This window comes from Sminthopsis crassicaudata, chromosome 4 (assembly GCF_048593235.1).
Source record: "Sminthopsis crassicaudata isolate SCR6 chromosome 4, ASM4859323v1, whole genome shotgun sequence".
Taxonomy (NCBI): domain Eukaryota; kingdom Metazoa; phylum Chordata; class Mammalia; order Dasyuromorphia; family Dasyuridae; genus Sminthopsis; species Sminthopsis crassicaudata.
Window position 1 is genome coordinate 408,214,878 of NC_133620.1, and position 22,072 is coordinate 408,236,949.

Here is a 22,072-nt window from a genome sequence, read left to right on the forward strand (position 1 = left end):
CTAGGGCAAAGTTCAATGGGATTATCATCTTATTCCTGGACATTTTGCCTCTCAATGAAGTCTAAGGTCACATTAGCATTTTAGGTTGTCATATGACATCACTATAACTAGATCTTATTCAGAGAAACTTGTGTAGTCATACCTCTCCAATCAGGTAGGAAGTATAGTGGATAGACCACTGGGTTTGAAGTCAAGAAGACCTGAATTCAAAGTCAGCTTCAGACATTTATTAGCTGGGCAAGTAATTTAACTTCTAATTTGCTCTTTCTTCTTCTGTAAAATAAGCATAATAACAGCATCTGTCTTCCAGGGTTGTTGGGAGGAGCAAATTAGATATTTGCAAAATGCTTAGTACAGTGTCTAGAATATATTAGGTGCTTAATAAATCTTTGTTCCTTGTGAAATTCCCCACCCTTTCTTTCCCTCCCCCAAGACTATTAAACTATTAAAATCCCATTAAATTTCACTATTAGTTTTGGCTCAGAGCTCTAAGTCTTTTGGATCTTAATTTTATCATTCAGGACATTACTTCTCTCAGTTTTTTGTCATCAGAAAATTTCATAAATATGCTATATTTGCCCTTATCCAAATCACTGATAAAGGTGACAAATAGTACAAGACCAAGGTCAGCTCTCTGGGGCATTTTACTGGAGACCTTCTTCTATACATATCCTTGTTATGTTCTTTCATCACTAGTTTGTTTTGATATTAATAAATTGTAATTCATGGGATATGAACATTCTCTTTTCTTTTACTTCTTAAATGATCCAGAATAATAATTATTTGTGTACCTATCTTAGCCCTTTTACAGATTTATAGATTTTTATATATATCTATATCTATACCTATATATGGATCCCTATAGTATAGGGATACTTTTAAAAAATATTCTCAGCACTTTATATTATTGTAGCCACTATAATCATAAGAATGATTATATATATTAAATGTTTGTTTTTAACATAAGTATGGCATTTATGGGGAAAGTAGAGAAGGAAATACTGAATGAAACTGCACAACTATAAATTTCTTTTCAGATTACTTTCGTTCCCTATTGCTAAATGGATCCAGTGTACATTCTAAAGAATATTTATGAGAGTCTTTTTTTTTCTAATGTTAATGAAACATTTTTAACATTGCTGTCACTTTCTAGCCCCCTGTCCTCATACAACCTTATCTTATACATAAGAGGTGTATTTAAGCAAAACAAACTAATACACAGGGTTAACAATGTATATGCCTCATTCTGCATCTGAGAGAAGGGCATCATTTGTATTCCCAGCACTTAGCATTGTCATTGCTACAATATGTACCAGATTAAGATGATAGATTATACACACACTTGTTACTCATGTAATTATGACATATTTAGTGGATGAGTTATTCTCTCAGAAAGCTAGCTGCCACTCACCCTTTGGCTCTGTGGATATCACTTTTCTCGTGTTATTCCAGGACATTAATTATCTCATCATTCCTATTTCATAGCTCCAAAATCTCAGATGGTATAGTGTCCAATCTACTCATTCATTCAGTTGAAAAAACTGAAACCTAGACAAGCTGAATGACTTAGAAGAGCACTAAGGTCCTCTGATTCAAGGGCCAGCACTATTTCTATGAATTATCCAATCAAATAATGGCATAGCCTCATCTATTGCATTTCTGTTAAAACTCTCTTAGGCATACTTGTATATAGTTTGCTAATTGGACCACTAGTCCACCCTCTTTCAATAATTAGTTTGTTTTATGCCTGAGGAGGCCACATAATGGCCCCTCAGGTCCATGTGATTTTCTCCTCTATTGCTTTATGGAATTTAGATTAGATGAAAAATTAGGAGTACTTTCACAATTGCTCTGAGGTTGGGAAAATTCTTAACATTTAAGCAAAATTTGGTTCTCTGCTTTATATTTTATATATATACATACACACACACATATCTCTAGTTAATCCCACTTGATGGTTGAGACAAAAATTTGACATTTGGATTTAGCAGCAGAATGTTTAGCTGAGAGATGCTAGAAAAAAGAACAGACTTTCTCTTGAAACTTGCCTTAACACTTACAGAGATGGGTACAACTAGTGATATTAGCCCACATTTTTTCTGCTCGGACATGCCCACAGCTCAGTCCTTCCTTTTTCTGGATGATCCCAGAGCTGTCAGCTCTTTCTGGTCCAGATAGAGATGTCCTTGAATCTTCCTCTCTATCGCCAGACTCCCCAAATCTCCTTCCATTCCAAATCTCTAGCTAGGCTTCAAGCTTCATTTCATCTTCATTTCCTCATCACTACCAGTGAACAACTTTCCCCACCAGCAGGTGACGCAAGGATTCTGGGAGTTTCCCCTAGGTCATTGGGCTCCTGTTTTCATCTTTAACCCTGCAGCTGTTTCTGTGAGGAAAGGACCAACCAGCCCTCACCAATTGCCAGCTAACAGGCATTCACAAGGCAGGTAAGCCAGTCTAATTGAAACATTGACAGCATGTATAGGATAAGTCAAACTATCACCAGCACCGTTACCATTCCATCCTTTCAAACTCAGATGGAGAGTCTGGCACCCTGAAACCAAGAGCCTTGGGAATAGCCATAGTTTCATTCCCCTTTCATGGGGCACTTCTGGATCACATCCCAAAAAACTTTTCATCATGGATGTTCCCTCCAGCCTTGAAATTTGGACAAAGCATCCTCCACTCCCAGGGCTTCTTATTGGATGACCCTTACCAGAATATTCATTTGAGGAAAACACCCAGGCCAATCATATCTTTATTCCTTTTTTTTTTTTTTTCCCTTTATTCCTTAAAAGTTGGAGTCCCAGAGTTTTCTGCCCTGATACTGGGTCCATACCATATCATTCTCCCCTTTCATCTTCCTTTTGTGAGTTTTCTGAGTCTATTAGAATGTTAAATTTCTTAAAAGAGCTGTCAGTACTTTGTTTTAAAATTACATCTTGTTCTGCCTCCCCTCCCCACCCCCCCAGCCCCAACCAGCCACCTCTAGTTATGTTAAGGAGCAATAGCAGGAAATAAAATTACAAAAGGGAAGTACCATACAAGCTGTCCCAAAGCTCAAAGGAGCATAATTTACAAATCGTATTCTATATTAACCAAAATCCAAAATTAGTCATTCTCTGAGCCAAATTAGCAAAGCCATTTAAGTGCTGCTGTCAGGACTTTCTAGTCTGTTGTCAATCCCAGACAAATTCCAGACAAGCAAAACATCAAAAGGTGTTAATAACTTTGGAGTGACATGGACATGTTAATTTTAGTTTTACTGATAACTTTAAAATGATTTGGGTAGGTCAATGAATCCCAAAGGCAGCACAAATAAGAGTCCATTCTCTCTACCCCAAAAAACCTATAAAAATACTTCTGCTTCTCCCCCTCTCATCATTATTCTATCTCCATGCTACCTCATGCTCCCAACTCTAATCTAGGGTTGAGTAATTTCTGCCTCTCCCTTTCCCCCTTTCCCATCCATTTCTTTATTGTTTCCTTTTACCATCCCATTCTGCCTCTATCCCAGCTGCAGCTTATCTCTGTACCCTCTGTGGTTATTTAAGTCTGCTTGCCACCATTTCCCCACTGCCAATCATGACTTTCCTTTCATGAGTAACCCAAGAACTGGGTGTGCCAGCTCCCATTTCATAAATGATCAATTCTTATTTATATTCACAGTACTAATAAGCACTTAATGAACTCTGGTTTTTGTTGACTTTTCAGTCTGCGCTAGAAGCCATCATTTTAGGAAGCATCCCTTGTGGAGATGCAGTATGAACTGCTCCCGTAGGTATTAACAGCCACATCTACCAAAGACCTAGAAAAAGAAAGTTCTTGCCACTAAAATCTCTGGCATTGTCTAATGGCTCAACATCAAAAACTGGCATGAGTTTAAACAGTGGAAATAAGAGGCATTACTATCTGCTTTGCTACTTCACTCAAAGACCATGAAACAATCTTCCATATGTTGACTTCCATATTAGAATGAGCTCCTTGAAATTAAGACTATCTTATTTGTCAACTCCTTTGTATAATTCAGTGCTTTGGACATAATAAACTCTTCACTTCATTTTACAAGCCCACCCTTCCAACTTCTCCAACCTGAGAGATATAGCAGCCAATTCAGGTAAGGGTTGGAATAGAAGCTCAAGTATGTACTATATTTGAAGCCCCCCGTGCTTAGGTAATACCTAAAATAATGCTTAAAAGTTGGTTCACTGATGACCTTGTACACTTAAAACACTGTTAATGGCACAGACACAAATGCAAATCTTTAGGAGCACTTCACTAGACATCTCTAAGTTGATCGTGATACACTAGACCTCTCCATCTAATCCATAAAACAAAGCATGATGGAACGTCTCAAATATTTTGCTAAAAATTAAGCAAACCATGTGCATAGAATTTCCTTGATAAAGAGGAGATTAGTATTATGCATTAAGATATATGAATGTGAGGATATCCAGGAAACTGGAGAAAAGGTAATTTATTATTTGAAAGATCAATGGAGGACAAAACAGATGTCACTGGTGTATATTATAAACTATTTGGACAAAGAGAAAATAGGTGATGTGTTTAAAGAATAATCAGAATACTGGCCCAAAAGCCTAATTAGTTGTGATGGGAACATCTTCTGAAGCTCATTCTGCTTCCAAGCAAGACAACTAAGAATTTGACTTGCTTCAATGACAATTCTATTTTTCAAAAAAGTGCTTCAATTTTGGATTAGTCACCAGAGGAATCAATTCTGTTGGGAATGTTGAGGGGTTGCAATGTTTGTTAAGAGCCTTAGAACAAAGTGACCACACATCTCCTTGTAGAATTTGTGATGAGAGTAACTACAAGGATAGTTTAAGATACATTCCAGATAAATGGAATACAAACTTCAAAGAAAATATGGTTAGGATCTAATGGACTCTAAACTCTAAGGCCAAGTGAGAGGAACTTTAAAGAATGAAAAAAGGCAGGGATGCACAAGCAGAAACAGTTGTATTGTACCAAGAAGCTTCTTGTGGTACGAGAGCCAAGCAAAAATGCCTTTAGCTGACAATGCCCTATTTTATCTAATTACTCTTTGTTAACTAGATGCTAAACCCACTTGGGTGAAGGATGCTTCAGTAGTTTAACACCTGTCAGTGATCTCTAAATCAGTACTCTGGGAAGTCTCAGCTGCCTTGTCATAGGTATAGTTCTACATAATTTTTATTATAAAGCACAAATTCTTTTAAGAAATCTTACAGGCAGCAACCATAATCTATTTTTCTATCCTATAATATCCCACACCAAGCACACTGAAGTGTCAAAAATGTTTCATGCTTTTAAGTGGCCAGCAGAAGATATGTGGTAAAAAAGAGAGGGTTTGAGTATCTAGGTGATGAGTTTATAAGAGTCTTAATTTTTCCATCCCTCTGTTCTTTCCCAAACCGCGTGAATTCAACTGCAAATATTACTATTTTCTCTAGCCAAAAACTCTCTGCAGACATTTCCCTTTAAGTAGGTAGAACAAAAGCTAAAGCCTCCCTCTCACTTAAATGGATTGAGGACAGTGAGCAAATTTGGGCCTAGTCTTGCTTAGAGCCTTGCTTTTTCCATACTCTGAAGCAAGGAGGCGAGTGCCCCCTTCTGTTATTTAGAAAGTGCTGCAAAGGCTGGAAGCTGGCCTTTTTTTCCCCCAGTCCTTAAAGGGAGTGGCCAAGGAATGAAGAATGGCTATTGTTCCAGAAAATTACACAAAACTATTTAACTTGTTTTTCTTGTTCCCTTCAAATTGTTTTGCCTTAAAAACATGGCTGAGAACTATGCCAGCTTAAATGTCTCTTAAAACCAAAAAAACAAAAACCTGGGATTGAAGTTTTTTTTTCCTGGTAGATATGTGCCTAAAACAGAGCATATTAATATATTTTTTTGATAGCCTTCATCATGGCTGCACTAGCTGGATTCTTTCCTATCCTATTATGATATGACCTCTTCATAAATCAACTCTATAGAGTGTCTTCTACAGAAGGGAATAATCACTGAACTCATTTTGTTGACCCCCAAATAGATTTCTCCAACCATGCCTCTTCTCACTCACAAGCTGCTTTAGGATGTTGGGAGAAAAATCATGCATGAAGTCACCTTGAGTGGTTGCTACAAATCAAATTCCTCATCCTCACCGAAGCCAGATACCTCAGCAGTTTCTCCAAGGCTCAATCCCCTATCTTCCTGTGGCTCTCAGGCTGCCTAGCTTTTCATCTGAAGACTTCAACTCATACTTTACTGTGAAAAAGGGCCATTTCCCCAGCCTCCTCCTCCTTCCCTCTCCATGGGCCAATCTGTGGCCAAGTGTTGTCTTTAACCCAAATCCCTCTGGCCTGGATCACATGACCACCAGCTTCTCCCCAATGCAGCCCATTCTCCATCCTTGTCAAAGGGAGGGCATAATCATACTGAGTCAACAAAAGCCTTTACTAAACATCTACGGGCCAGGAATGGTGCTAGGTGCTGGGGATTCAAAGGCAAAAAAACCTTCCCCTGCCCTGAAGAGGAGCTCATGGTCTAACAGGGGAGACAATGCATCAGCAGCAATGGGCAAATGCACGTGTGCCCAGACACATGTAGGATAAGGCATGGGATGGAGGGAAGGCGGGCACAGAACAAAAGGTACAGAACAAAGGCACAGAAAGCCTTCTTGTAAGTTCCTATTGGCTCCAAGACCAAATATAAAATTCTACTTGGCATTCAAAGCCTTTCCAGTATTCTTACTCTTTATATATTCTGAAATTCAGGCTGTGCCCTATGCCTGAAACTCTCCCTCCTCCCCTGCTCTTTGTGGCTGCCCCCCAAAACTCCTTGTGCAGGTCCTCTCCCTCCCATTCCCCCATTTGCCCTCAAAAATCACCATCCACTGTTTCCTTGTTTACATCTTGTCTTTCCCTTATAATATGACCTCCTCAAGGGTGAGGACCATGTTTTGTTTTTCTTATAGACCAATACTTAATACAGTTCCTGGCACACAGTAAGCACTTAATAAGTGCTTGTTGACCAAGCTTTGTTCTTCCTTTTATTGAGCTATTAACTGCAGCCCTGAAGTTTCTACCCAGTAGTCCTTGTTCTGCCCATCTTGGGCAAAGGAGAATCAATCTAAACTCTCCTCTGTGAAAATCCTTCAAAATAAATCTGAGAATAAATATGATGTTTTCTTCTAATCCCAGTACCTTCAAACAATCCTTAGCTGAGATGGTTTCTACTCTCTTTACTATCTGGGGATGGACAACACACTACAGCAAAGATTGGATTTGGAGTTAAAACCCAGGGTCGAAGCATGGCTATTGCTTCTTGTGTGCTTAATGTCAACATCACTCCACCAAGTCACATTTCTATGGGATTTTGAGGTTACACACTCCAAGCTTCAAATATCTTCATCTGTAAAATGAAGGGCTATATTGAGGTACACGATCTTTAAGGTACTTTTCTAGCCCTACATCATGTACTTATGACTAGCTTCAAGCTTCAATGCCTTCCTATAATTTGTCACCCCAAAGGAGAGGAATGCATAATATGAAGATGACAACAGTTTCATGTAGTGAACATAATTCTTACCTCTTTAAGTTTTCAATGGAGTTTTAAAATGAGTTTTAATTTTTTTTTTATACAGCAGTGTAGGCATCTGTAAAATTTCATACTAAAACATGTAAAATGAAACAGGATATGTTATCACTCTGATATTCTACGATCATAATTATCCCAAATCTAAAAATTATTGTACAATAAGAACATTTATTTTTAGAGCAGAAGAGATAGTGCCTTGGAAAATGTTGGCACTCTCTACATTGCTGAAATAACCAAAAGATAATGCAAACATTTTAGTGATATTTTTAAACTTTTAAACATTCTAAGTCTTTTTGGGTCTCTTAAAGATCTACACATCTTTATCTCCAAATCACATGATTTCTTCTCTCTTCTCCAAAAACCAAACATAACAATTTCAACAGCAAAATTAAAAAATCCACACAAGACTCCCCTTATCACTTTCTTAGGGGACAAGCTATATAAATAGGGCCAGCCCTATAGCATATTATTAGTATGATACTAGTAGCCTTTAATATATCTCTAGGGAAAATAAAGGAAAAATGAAGATGAAAATAAAAATCTTCAGGGTATGTTTAGGTAACTAAATCTTAGTTTCGAAATTTCTTCTTTTTCCGAAACTTCTTTCCAGCTGCATTATTGGCTTTTTCCATCATGATCTCTGTATACTTCCTTTTATTGTACCTGAAAAGACATTGAAGTGTCAATTAGGTATAACATATTAAAGATTAAAATCTGGATTTTTCTAAATCTTATCAACCTTCAAATGCTACTTTCAGATGCAACAGAGCATTTTAAATCCAACAAATAATGTGAAGAAATAAAGACTAACAGCAAATAGTTAATTTACTTTCATTTGAGGAAACAAATGGTTTCTTTGAAGAATCACAACGGGAAGACTATGCCTTTCATCTCCTCCCTCCCAAGTGGAACCTTGTTGATGTTTACAAATGAAACGCATTTTTTTCTTGGATCATGGAAGGACTGAAGTATTTCAGTCTAAAAAAAATAAAGCCCCTGTTCAAAGTCAAATCCAAGAGATTATTAAATATTCTCATTAAAAACTGTATTGCCAATGCATCTGGAGGACCATTGGAGTGCTTTTTGTTCTTGGCAATGTACTCAAGCTGTCACAACAATCTTTTGCTGTTAACCTTCCAGTGATTTAAACAGCAAACATGCTAAACCCAAAACAACAAAGATGAATGAGGAAGTGGCCTAAAGAAGGGTGGTGTGTGTGTGTGTGTGTGTGTGAGAGACAGAGAGAGAGTGAGAGCGAGAGAGAAAGAGAGGTGTCAGGTCAGTGTCGGTGGTGGTGGAAATGATACTCCCAACAGAGCCTGAAATGCAGCACCCCTCCTCCGTCTCCCAACTGGCTTAATTCCCTTTGCATGTAGCTTGTGTCATGCTTGTTATATTATTTGTGAATATACCTGGCTCCTCTACTATACCTTACAAGTCCTATTCATTTCTGTACACTCCTTCCTAACCAAAAGCATGGAGTTGTACACAAAGTGGACGATTAAAAAGCATTAACTTAGGGGACAGAGTTGAGGAGTCGAACCTGGTTTAAACTTCTTCCTTGAGACCAAGCCATCCCCTTTAACAAGATTAATAGTAAAATTCTTTTAAAAAATCAGGCATTTAAAATAGTGGCATATTTTCCTAATTTGCATGGTTTCATTTGTTCTAGACTCTCCTCAAATACATGTGTGCATAATGCCACCCTCCAATTCTGACCCAGAATATAAATACTAATGACTTTTTACTGTTTAAGACCCTTTGTAAGAGATAGAACAATTTGAAATAGTTCTGGCATTTCTGTGACAATCTGCTTAAGATTTATAACATGAGGTAAATTAAAGCATCTACTAAAAATAAACAAGAGATGAATAAGCTTGTAAACCTCCAACACTACAAAGATATCTCAGCTCTTTTTCATCATGTATATGTGCAAAGGGTCAACTAAATATAAGTTAGGATGATAAGTAACATATTTCGGTGGAATTTTTTAAAAAAAGGTATTAACTTTAAATATTTCTGGCTACATAGGTCATCTTGAAAGACAACATATTTTCTATCTCGATAGCTTCCATGGATCCTGATCTATGCAGGGTGCCTCTATAGTCTCCTCCTTGATATACCATTCTAGTGAGACCATCCTGATTGGATTCTGATACTTTCCAGCCTCCCCAGTCCCATTCTATGGCAGCACACAATGGACCACATTCTGTCCTTCCTCTGTGAAATCTTTTCCTGATCTTTACAATTCTCCAACCACAAATGACCACAGGACCAGAGTTAGAAAGTACCTCAGCATCTACCTAGTCCACCCCATACTTGAAGGAATCCCTGGGAAAACAAAAGTAGTAAGCCCAACACCTCTAAGGAGGTCAATATCCCATAATTTTTAAGCAACTCATTTCGTATTTACTCATTTGTGTATATACTGTGCCCCCCCCCCACCCCCCCGTAGGATTTAGGCCAAGGGCAGAAGCATTAACTATATATTAGTAATTCCTCAGAACTGTAAAATTTTATCTAATCAGCTTTAGCCCCTTTTGACATCCCCTCACATACATTTCAATATATTATTATAAGTTTTACTGTAAGAAAATGTACTATAAAAATATGCTTTTCACTAAAAAGTAACCAGTTGTCTTACAAAACAATTATAAAAGTCTTTTGACTCTCAAGCTCCTCTAGCATATTTTAAATGATCTATATTACAAAAATCCCTATCATGCACTTTTTTTTTTTTTTTTTTTTTTTTTTGGCAATTGGGGTTAAGTGACTTACTCAGGATCACACACACAGCCAGGAAGTGTTAAGTGTCTGAGATCGGATTTGAACTCAAGACTTCCTGAGTTCAGGGCTGGTGCTCTAGCCACTGCACACCTAGCTGCCCCATCACATACTTTTAAAGTAGGAATATATAGACAGGATAAGATTCAGATATAAAAGGGACTGTGAAATCACTAAGTTCAATCCTCTCATTTTATAGATGAGAAGCCAAGATACAAACAGAAAAGTGAAGTGACTTAGCAGTAGAATTTGGGTATAGTATATGCATGAATAATCCTCACCTTACTGAGCATGTGTTCTCATCTATAAATTGGGGATGTTGTCTATAGAACTTACCTTACAAAGTTGATCAAATGAATAATGTAAAATTCAAATAGTCAACTCTAAAGGGGAACATGTGACGAGTTATTATTAAGTAATAGTACTGAGATTCAAAAAGCAGGCCTCTTTCCAATATAGCATGCTGTCTTCCTGAAATTTTTATTAACTAAAACCTCCCCAAAATAATTCTACCTTCTGAATTCAGAATCTGCCAGCAATTCCTCCACAATTGTTCTTTTCCTTTGCTTCTTAGGAATTCGAGAATGATAGAAGTCAGCGGGATTATCAGCAATTGTTCCAACCTGGAAAAGATGGATTGAAATGGGAGTATCAAAGCGGAAGACAAGAAGCATCAATTAAGTGTTTACTCTGTACCAAGCACAAGGTAATGACAAGTGCTGGGGATAAAAACACAACTATGGACCTCAGGAGGCTCACTTTCTAACAGGGGAGACAAGAGGCGAGTAATTATACACATAAGATATAACCAGGGAAAATGAAAGGTAACCTCAGAGGGAAGTGTGGCAGTCATGAGAAGAACTACAAAAGGCCAAGAACATCAGGCATAGTGGGAAGTGTTCCTGGCCTGGAATTGCAGAGATGGGAGTGTCAAGTGTGAGAGTAGAAGTAATCAGAGCAGACTAGGAGGACTGAAATCAACCCCAATGCATACCACTCCTCAGTAGAGCCGAGGAACAAGAGCCAAAAAACAGATGGTAAAATTTCATCCAGGAATTGATAGGCTAAGATTAGGTCAAGTTCAGGGAAGTAAAAGGGCTTCTAGTACATGAGTCAGTCAAATATGAAAGTGGCAAATTGAGGGGTTCAAGTTAGGTGAGTAGGAAAGGGAATGAAAAATGAGTGAGAAGACAAGAAGAAAGGAGACTGCATCCACTTGAACTTTTGATTATTGGCATTAAAAACAATGGGAAAATAGATGCATGTTCACTTTTTTTTTGGAGGGCAGCTGGATTCACAGCTGTTTGTTATCTCCTCCTGGGTTATTTCAAAAGCACAGTGGTGAAAAAGCCTTGAGGTGTCAAGTCAATGAGCATTTATTAAGCACCAAGCACTGGGGATGTGAAGAAAGGCAAAAACTGTTCCTGCCTGCAGGGAAGTCATCATCTAACGGGGAGACTATGTATGAATAGGCTACAGACAGGAAAAAGTGGGAGACAGTCTCAGAGGGAAAATTCTAGCATTAGAGGGAACCAGGAGAGGCATATTGTAGGAGACAGAGTAACAGCAAGATTGTATGATGATCAATATGACAGAATTAGCTTTTCTCAGTGATACAGTGATCCAAGAAAATTACAATACACTTAGGATGAAAATGCCATCCACATTCAAAGAACTGTGGAGACTGAATACAAATTGAAGCATGTTATTTTCACACTTGCCTTTTTTTTCTCCTGGTTTTCCCCTTTTATCTTGACTTTTCTTTCATAACATAACTAATATGGAAATATGTTTAAAATGGCTGTACATGTGTAACTTGTAAATCAGATAAATTTGCTGTCTTGAGGAGGGAAAAAAAAATTGGAATTCTAAATTTTAAAAAAGTGAATGTTGAAAACTATCTTTACATGTAATTGGAAAAAGTAAAATGTTATTAAGTGGGAAAAAAGACAGATCTTAACTGAAATGTGAGGGTGTGAATAATCCTCAGAATTGAGAAAAAAGAGTTTCCTATTTCCAAAAGGTGGAATGATAAATCCTCCACTAAACCACTCCAAGAAAGCATGGAAGTGGGCCATTAACATGCTTATGTATATGTGTATATAGTCCGAGAATTGGACTAATTTGGAAAAGTTCATTCATAAGGAGGTTGGCTACAGCCTCATTTTTTAGAGCTATTACTGCTTTCAAAAACTACCTATTAAGTCAGAGGGACTGAGAACTGTAGGAAAATACCAACATGGAACAAAGTTATAGGTCTGTAAGGACTGTCATAAAAACAATGAAGTTTCCTGAGTGTTAAGTTCCCCAAGCATGTAACAGGACAAGAACAGAAGGCCTGATTTTCCCATACATATTTAGCCAAACTACATCTCATAACAAAAAGGTCAATGCACAGTAAGTTCTACTAATAGTCATTTGTGACATTTTATCCTACAATGTGTAGCATGAGACCTTGCTGATCCCACAGACTGTAACATTTCATCAACTTTGGACAAAGGTTACAGTTTCTGATGTATTTTCGTGAAAAATAATTTTATTTTGCAAAAAGCACTTGAAGAAAGTTAATACTTCATCCACCTGAGAATAAATTGAGTAAGTATGAATTTAGAATATTAGCTACTTCATTAAGATGATATACCAGAAAGAATATAGCAAGTCTAACTAAATAATGAATATTCCAAAATTTTATCTAAAAGCCTGGACATTACTGAAAAACAGTAAACTACTAACTAGACTCCGTTTTTTTCCTGGAGCTTCTTTCTCACAGCACCGATCTTAAAAAAACAAAAATATACCTTAAATTTTTAGAAGGTGGTGGGGAAGAGGGCCAGGGTCACATAGAAAAAGGCAGACACTGCGAAAAACAGCTACTGCTTAACTAACAGAAGACTAATGCCAAGGCATTTGTGGCTTTTGGGCCTAAAAGTCTAAGACTGGACGGAGTCCCTGACTTGTCTCTCTTCTCTCCTCCCTCCCTCTTAGGGAACCTACACAGAACAATTTATTAGAATGTCAGGTCTGCAGTCAGAAGGATCCAAATTCAAACACAGTCTCAGATATTTCCTACCTGGAGGATGTTTGCTTCAGTTTCCTCACCCGTAAAATGAAATGGAGAAGGAAATGGCAAAGCACTCATGTCTCTACCAGCAAAATCCCAAATGGGGTCATGAAAAGTTGAAAATGACTGAACAAAGGTCTATTCACTGACCACATAGGGAGGATGAAAGAAGAACCTAATTTAAAAAGCTCTTGAACACAATCCTTTTATAAACTATTAACTACCTAAAGGGAATGATGACTCTAGTGGTAGCCAAATTACAGCTATTAATCCAAATTAAAATAAAGGAATGGTGTTTCTTACCTGGAAATATTTAGGAAAACCATCTCTATCATTTTTCTTATAGAACCTTTTAGGGTCCATACTGGCTCTCATCTGCAAGGCTTTGAGATCATTTTTCAGTTCAGTTGTCAATTCTGGGGCTTTCATACCAAACCAGCCATCTCCTGCTGTTTTTTTCCGTTCCTCCTGAAATTTAGGTTGCAGAAAAGACATCATTATATGTTTTATGTGCCAGCCAAAAACATCTTTCTCTCAAATTACACAGTGAAGAATATTCTGTGAATTGACATTAAGATTTAAATTTGGACCAAAAATGTCTCCTGCTTTTTCATTTTGTATAAAAAGAATGAATACATGAATATGAAAGGGGTTTTTCAGACAACTCTAAATATATTGATAAAAGAAATGGGAGAAAAATGGAATACAATTATTTCTGTAATAGTTTTCCCATTTAACACATACTATACTATTCTAATGGTTCTGATAACAACTTATAAAATACCTCCACTTAGAATTCTAAGAAAATTAAATACACCAAACTTTTCATTTCATCTCTATTTTAGAAAATCACTTATTCCTATTATTTTTGGCAAAGAAAAAAAATAAAAAGTAAAATTAATTACTGTTCTTCCAAAACTATTCAAGGGCAAGATATTAAGTTTGTATGCCCCTATGGTATTTCACATTAGTGATAGGAACCTTCATCTAAATTTTTTTTTTTTTTTTTTTACCTACAAACAGCTTTATGATTTACCCATAATAGTACTCTGAAATACTGTACTGTACTGTAGGAAATAGAGCCCCTGTAGGAAGAAATGGAAAACCACATTATTTTGCCTCTATGTTTATTCAAAACAGAACTAGATTTACTGACTGAACTTGACTTTTGTTGAAATGGCTATCAGCTAATTAATGCAACCTGATATGTGCTTCTTACATGCCATACTGGTTGGTCACACATCAATTATACAATCATATAGGCACTATTCTTGAGCTACCTCTTTATCCTACACATAAAAAACATTTTTGGTGCCACCTAGGGTTTTGTAAAATGTAAATTACTTGAAAATATTTCTGCGTTGTTCTACCGCCATTAAGTGTTAAACCAACATCTCTGTACTTACTCTGCGTTTTTTTTTAAGTTGAAATTGTGATTCTTTGTACGGTGGGATGCAATCTTTCTTTTCAAAATCAGGAGTAATTATGGTTTTTTGCAAGAGCTAATAAAATAAAAAAAAAAGAGAGAAAATGAATGAGCCCCTGAATGCTGTCAAAGTAAGTTAAATAACCAAGTTATAATTTGTGTTTTAAACTGACTAAATTTATATCTTCCAAAAATTGGAGCCGTGTCTTATATCTTGCTTTAAGCAATGTTCCTAAAAATCTTGTGTAAATTAGATCCCACATGAGTGGTACTATGAAGAAGAATCTTTAATTTAATTTAAACATTACTTTAATGTTTATGAATATATTCATTTTATAAAGGTAATTAAAATAGTTCAGTAGCAAGCCTGAAATCAGTTAAGACCTGAGTTCAAATACAGCTTTGGAGTTTTTCTGTGTGACCCTGGGCAAGTCACTTAATCTGTTAAGGGGGATAACAACATTACTACTCTAATTGGGCAGTTGTAAGGATCAAATAAGATTATATTTGTAAAACACTTTTCCTACATGCTGCTCACTCTATACACATTTGTTTGAATGCTATCTCTGACTGTAAGTTCCTAGAGGACAGGCATTGTCTTTTGACTCTGTATTTCTCTGCTATAGCAGTGTCTGACACATAGTCAAACATGACATCAATACTACCTATTATGATTTTATTACCTTAAAAAGATCTAGATAATTATGTAGTACTTATTTACTAACACAGTACTCCACTATATTTATCTCCATAAAACTATCCACATAAAACAAATATATGAAATGTGTAAGGCAATGGAATGAGTAAATAAAGTCTCTTTTCTGACAAAATCTGACTGAATTATGAACAACATAAACCATAACAGCTCTTTTTTCTATTAGTATAATAGTTATAAATCTTCATATTCTGTGGCCAGAAAAAAAAAGGCCCTAGAGATAGCCATTTCAATGGTTTGAGAAGGCTTCTGCTTTGGGAGAGCAAATGACTATCTTTTGGCAACAATTAAGATTTCTACTTTAGGTACTTTTGGCTCTAAAAGGGAGCCACAAAAAACCTTAATCATGTTTCTGAATGTAAGTTAATTTCCCAAGTATGGATAAAAATTGTCTTATTGTCTTGCTCCATTGGCTATTTATAGAGTTTTTGTTCCAGATATTGAAATCCAATTACTACTTAGTCAAGGTAACAGTTTTACTGAATTTGGGGAGATATTTCCTTGGGTTTCCTATATTGCAATGAGGCCATCACCTGAGAATACATAACAGCACAATGTAAAGAGCAGGGGATTTGGATTGGCAGAAAATGAGAACTGGGTTTGAATTCACAATAATTGTGACTGTCAACAAATCACTTAACTTGTAAGCCTCAATTTTTTCCTCTGAATACGGGAGGAATGGGCATAAGGGTAAGAATGTCTAGACCTGAATTCTAGTCCTAGCACTACTGCTGACTGGCTATGAAACTCAAGGAAACCTTAGTTTCTGAGTCTGTTTCTTTATTATCAAATTAGGAGAGTTGGAAAATGTGTTTTTTTCCAGCTCTAAAAATTCTATGAATTCTTTACAGAGCATCTACTGTCTTACTTTACTGCTTCCACATTCTGATTTACTTGGACATGTTTGCTCATAATTATAAAAATAGTATTTCTGCTCCACATCATTACATTCCTTCTATTTTTGAGTATGCCAGAATTAATAGATGCAACAGATGGTTGAAGGAGGGTCAGAAAACACTGATGGCAGAGGACCAATATGAGGACAATGCTAATGAACCTACAGACACTTCTAAAGCTGGATTTGATGTTCCAAGTCACTTCTGAGTACAATAGAATTCTAGTAAATGATTCAAAGGAGAAAAGTCCAAACACCATGTCTTCAATTTATCAAATATCTGCATGTGTAACATATTGTGCTAAGGGCTAAAGTCTATGAGGGAAACAGAGCACTCCCATTTATCCACTATAAAACACGGGCTTTAAGGACCATGGTAGACCATGATATCCATTATACAGATTCAGAACTGGGATCTGACCAAGGTCATATGCTGAGTAAAGTCAGAGTCTGAGAAGTCTAATATTTTTGGTGACAGCACAAAAATTACAGCCTGGTCACAAATATAATAGAAATAAAAACTCAGGAAAAGATAAAAGAGGTAATGTTAGCAAGATGACCCTGGGTTAGAGGAAAGAAGAGAAAATTTTCTGCCAGGGGCAAGCAGACCAGGTTCAACTTTCAAAGAGACTGCATCTGTGCAGGTCCCTAAAAGACATGCAAGATTTCAATAGGTGGATGGAGAGAAGATGGGACAGCAAAGCAAAGAATGGAGGAAGGAAAATGCACAGCAAAACCAGAAAGCAGCAAATAGTTCACAATGATGAACATGCCATGTATGAAAAGGAGGAATAGAGAAGGCTAGAGATAAGCTCTGAGAAGACCTTGGATAATCTTAAAAAGTTTGGGCATTATGTGGTAATGACAAATATCTAACTGAAGGTTTCTGAGCAAATGAGTGATATAATCATTTGTGAAAATTAATCTGGCAGCAATGCATGAATTGAAATGGCAGACTAGAGAATGTGGAGCTCAATTAGAAACATGTTAAAATAATCCAACCAGATGGATTCTTGGAAAGCCTTGGCAAGAATGGAAGGAATAAGAAGGGACAGAGTGTACATTACATCAATATTATTGGTGTAGCAATGAACAGGGATTGTGCATACACACGATAGAAAAGTAACAAAACTAGGGCAAATGAGGAGCTAGTTTAAAGTGAGATTGAGATGATATTTCATTTGAAACACCTAGGTAGATAGTTAGCATACAGTAGGAAATATGATCCTAGAACTACAGACATATATTTGGGAGTTTTCTGTAGAGAAATGGTATTGAAATGACATTTCCTAGGAACAGAGAGTTTGAAGAAGATTGAAGCAAGCAGTAAGACTCTCTAGCTGGAACTTAAATAAATGCTATGCAGAAAGAATGAACATTATTTATTTTTTAGTACTTCAGTAAAGTATTCATTAGATTGAGCACATAATAAAGGAAAATGAAAATATATTCCAGAGGATTGGTGGTGTGAAAAAAAAATAAAAGGATATGTTATTAAACTTACCTCCTTTTTGGTTTTTTCCTTTATTTGTGTAAGGGCCTTTTTGTGGAAGTCCATTTTTTCTGCATTAAAGTTAATATATAAACCTCCAAGTTGTTTAATACTCAAACCAGGGTCTATGCTGCTACTTGACAACTTCAAGCTGAAAGAAAAATTATCATTTAATTTAAAAATCGAATCAAATATTCACACAAAGGGACAGAGTTTTTAGAATTTTTAGAGCTGGAAAAAATACATGAATGGTATTTTAAAAGTAAAATACATATGGGGAATGTGCTAGAAATTAACATGGTAGGCTTAGAGGTTTGCATGGGAACCATTTCTCAAAGACTTATCTTCAAATGTATTCTACTGAGATTGTTAAATTAACAATTCAATTCAAATGTTCTTGAAGTTCATAAATAATTTTAAAATTCCTAATTCACCTATATATTTAAAGACATTTAGTTCTTTATTATAATTCTTAAGATTATATTTGACTTTATCAAGAAGTTTCAAATAGCCATTTCTTCCTGAATATACAAACAGGTAAGAGAAATTTACTAAAAGCACATTTTACTGTGCTAATTCTGAAATGCAATGACACACTAGCCCACCTACTTAATGGTCCCTGATCCCCTCCACATTAAGCTCTAATGTTGGGAACCTGTAACACATCTAAGAAACATTAGGGCCTAGGTAATTTCAAACAGATAACTTATTCACAATTCATGAGGAATCAACAAATTTGCTTTGAGACCAATCTATTCTTGTTAATAAATATTTACCTACTGCAAATTAAAGTATGTTTGAATATGAGACAGTAGTGAAGGAAAACTAATCAAGGGGAAAAAATTATTTATGCTCTATTTCAATCTTGGTGGCAGACAATTTTCTATTTAATTGCCTAAACACCCAGATACTTACTTTGCAATCAAGAAACCCAAGTCCCAACAAAGTAGCTAAAAATGACAGCTGCTTTCTTTTTAAGTTGGTCTCAACTAAAGTGCCCAAAAAACCCTTGGTAAAAGTAAATGAGTGCTCCTTTCCAACATTCAAAATACCTAAGTGTCACTGTGATATGCTTCAGAGATAAGGCTATCTATAACCATACTGACTACCTCTGAGGGAAAAAAATATTCATCCTGCAGACCCACTGGTCAGCTTACTCATCTAATATTTGCAGGAAAAATTAAAGGAATTTAATACAGCATTCAAGCAAGAAACCCACTCTTCAATTCATGTACAAACTTACTGGTTAGACTTAGTGTTACTTAATAAGTCATCTTCATCTATAAACTCATCTTCCTTTTCTTCCTGATCTACAGTCTCCTCTTCTTCACTTTCTTCTTCTTCTTCTTCTTCTACTTCATTTTCCTGCTCACTGGCTACTTCACTTGCTTTTTCTTCCTCTATGTAAAAGTTCTTATCAGAACTCAACCCAGGGGTTTTATCAATGACAAAAAGTACATCACTTGATGGGTTATCTTCTGAATCTTTTTCAGGTGAAAGCTTCTGCTCATTATCCTCAATAAAACACAAGGTATTTTCCCCAGTCTCATCTTCTTCCTCATCATTGCTGAGAGCTAACAGGACAGTATCATTGTTATCTTGGGACCTGCTGGAAAGCGAGGAAGGACTTATATCACCTTTTAAATGTTCTTTTCCGTCATCAGTATCTTCAATGATGCTGACTTTGCAGTCACTGTTCTCATTACCAGCAATTTCTGTAATATCATTGATTTCCTCTGCCTTTTCATTCTGTTTGCTTTCCATATTACATTCAACTAAAAGAACAAAAGCTTTTCTTACCCTGTCCGCATCTGTCATTTTGTGCTCTAATTTGGTTTTGTCTGGTGTGGACTGGCTTTGAGAAATAAGTTGTTTTTCAAAGCTGCTTTGCTCAAGTTCTTCACAGTGTGTTTCTTTTTCCTTCTCCAACACATGAGGCTCAATATTTAAATTCTTTTCTTCCAAAGATTCTTCTGCCTTGGTACCTCTCTCCCCTCTTGTCTGTAGTTTTGGTTTCTCTTCTGCGCTTTCCCCCACAGATTCCTGAAGTTCATCTTTACACGGACCGGGGGTACTTCCGGAAGAAGGAGCACTCTGCTGGCCCTCGGATCTCGGAGTGTCGGCACCCGCAGACTCAGAGATGTCCTCTGGCAGGGGCGGGACTGCACGCTCGTCCCTCTTCTCATCTTTATCTCCTTCTCCTGCTCGCACCTCGGTTTCTTCCTTAGATTTCCTCGGTCTGCTCCTCGGTCTGCTCCTCGTGGACCTTCGGCTGCCAACAGACGAGATCCCGGAGCACCAGGACTCGGCGTCAGAAGTTTCTTCGGCCAGTAAAGCAGAGTTCGGATCCAGCCGGAACTTGGTCTCCCTCTGCCTGGCTCTTCGGGTTCTGACGGGAGAGGCCAGAAGGCCAGACAGGACCGAGGAGCAGGACTCGGACTCCGACACTTCACCCTCGTCGCCAGACTTGATGGATTCGCTGCGAGCAGCCCTCTGCCTGGCCCTGGTTCTGGACTCGGGCTGGCAGGGAATGATGATGCGCCTTCTCCGAGTGATCCGGACCGTGGGTTCCTGGAGCCCAGAGGCGTGAGAACAAGTGGAGTCAGCTTCCGAGACCTCCCCGTCCGTTACCGGTTCAGTGACCTGTGTGAGGGCGCCCCGCCTCCGACTCCGGGCCCCTCTGCCCGCGGGAGAGTCCTGCAGGGGGGCTTTGGAGTCCGCCTCGTTCGGGTCCTTCATGGCTTCCGGCTGTTGGCTTTGCCCCCTCCCTCCTCTGGGGGCAGGTGAAACCTGAAAAAACGGTCAGAAACAGAAACGCCGTTACCGGGAGGGAGGGGTGCGGACGGGGAATGAACAATGCATGACGGGAGCCCCAGCTCGGCAGCGGCCTCCCGGCGTGACCCCCGACAACTTACCGGACCTCTCTAGGCCTCAGTTTACTTATATGCCAAAGGGAGGGGCGTTGGGGAGATGACCTCTGGGCTCCTCTCCAGCTCTACTCCTCCACTCTACGGCAAAGCTCCGGCACCAAGCCCCACCCGGAGGGCTGCTCGCTCTGCCTGACCGGACCTGATCTCCAACACAGCCCGGCCCCGAAGTCCGAAGGCTTTGGGGATCCGACGCTGCCTAAAGTATGGGAGCAGAGGGGAAGATTCTCAACTCTGGCGGCCGGCCACGCTGCAGGACGGGGCGGGGCCAACGGAAGGCGGGGCTGCGCACGTGCAACCCCGCGCGCATGTGCCACTACGTCACTACGCTCTTCCCCCGCGCCAGCCAGGCCAGCTCGCGTCGCGTCACTCAGAGGGCCCCTTTCCTGAAAACCGAGACTCACTTCCTTGGCTCGAGCTGACAGTTTGCAAAGCGGGGGCGGGGAAGGAGAAAGGGATGATAGCGAATGCCCGGCTCCTACCCTGCGCCCCGGGGACTCATTCATCATAATTTTCCTCGGTAAAGGCCGCTCCGGCCGCATCGATCTGGTGGACACCATTCTGCTCTCTCAGCCGCCAGCTGTAGCAGCCTTCACGTCCTGACACTTCCGTCTTTTAGGACGCCCCGGAAATACGTTTTCTAATACGGTTTTAGCCATTTCTCTCGGTCCCTCCCTAAATGACCTCACTGGGGGAAGTGCCGGAGTGCCTCCTCGCGAGGCGTTTCCGGCTCCCTTTTCGGTTCCGCTTCCGGAACTGGAGATCACTGAGCCGGGGAAGCCCAGGAGAGTGAAGAAGCTGGCGAGAAGCTTCTTCTCTTCCGTCCTCCGTCTACTAGGGGCACCGCCTCCCCTAATACTTCCGGGTAGAGATAAGTAGGTTAAAAAGCCAAGAACCGGAATCGAGCGTTTGGCTCCTCTTTGTGACTTCTGCGTCAGAGTTTGGAGGAAGAAAAGGGACATTCAAGCCTGAGCGATCCCCAGCGCTTCAGTCTCCATGTTTTCTGGTGGAGACTAGATAAGCCTTGCTTGTTGAGGCAGCTTGAGTCTGCTAACCCCGGATCCCAAGGCCAGCGTGCCCACTTTTCGCTTTGTGACCTCTTCCCCCACTCCGCTATAATTTTGCGTTCCTACCCACAAAATGTTAAACCCTTTCTCCGATCGGGTCCTGTGCTGGGCTCATCAAGTACAG

At 38.6% G+C, this 22,072-nt stretch overlaps 1 protein-coding gene across 2 annotated transcripts; it reads right to left on the minus strand.

Annotated features, from left to right (window-relative positions):
- Positions 1-7,581: 7,581 nt before the first annotated feature.
- Positions 7,582-21,519, minus strand: DNTTIP2 (deoxynucleotidyltransferase terminal interacting protein 2). 2 transcript variants are annotated; one of them, XM_074262726.1, is made up of 7 exons: positions 21,364-21,519; positions 19,198-20,744; positions 17,967-18,105; positions 14,833-14,928; positions 13,730-13,894; positions 10,879-10,988; positions 7,582-8,244 (listed from the first exon to the last, which is right to left on the minus strand). In XM_074262726.1, the coding sequence occupies exons 1-7, from the start codon at positions 21,439-21,441 to the stop codon at positions 8,151-8,153; spliced, it is 2,229 nt and encodes a 742-aa protein (XP_074118827.1). In that variant the 5' UTR covers positions 21,442-21,519; the 3' UTR covers positions 7,582-8,150. The 2 variants fall into 2 exon arrangements, with proteins under 2 accessions (XP_074118827.1, XP_074118828.1); XM_074262727.1 differs by lacking the exon at positions 21,364-21,519 and adding an exon at positions 20,870-21,196.
- Between the last annotated feature and the right edge of the window lie 553 nt (positions 21,520-22,072).

Coding starts and splice junctions, on each gene's coding strand:
- DNTTIP2 (XM_074262726.1), bottom strand. CDS start 21,441: ATGGTGTCCACCAGATCGATGCGGCCGGAGCGGCCTTTACCGAGGAAA. Junction 20,745..21,363: donor ATGAGTCCCCGGGGCGCAGG/GTAGGAGCCGGG, acceptor CCGTTTTTTCAG/GTTTCACCTGCCCCCAGAGG. Junction 10,989..13,729: donor GTTTTCCTAAATATTTCCAG/GTAAGAAACACC, acceptor CATCTTTTCCAG/GTTGGAACAATTGCTGATAA.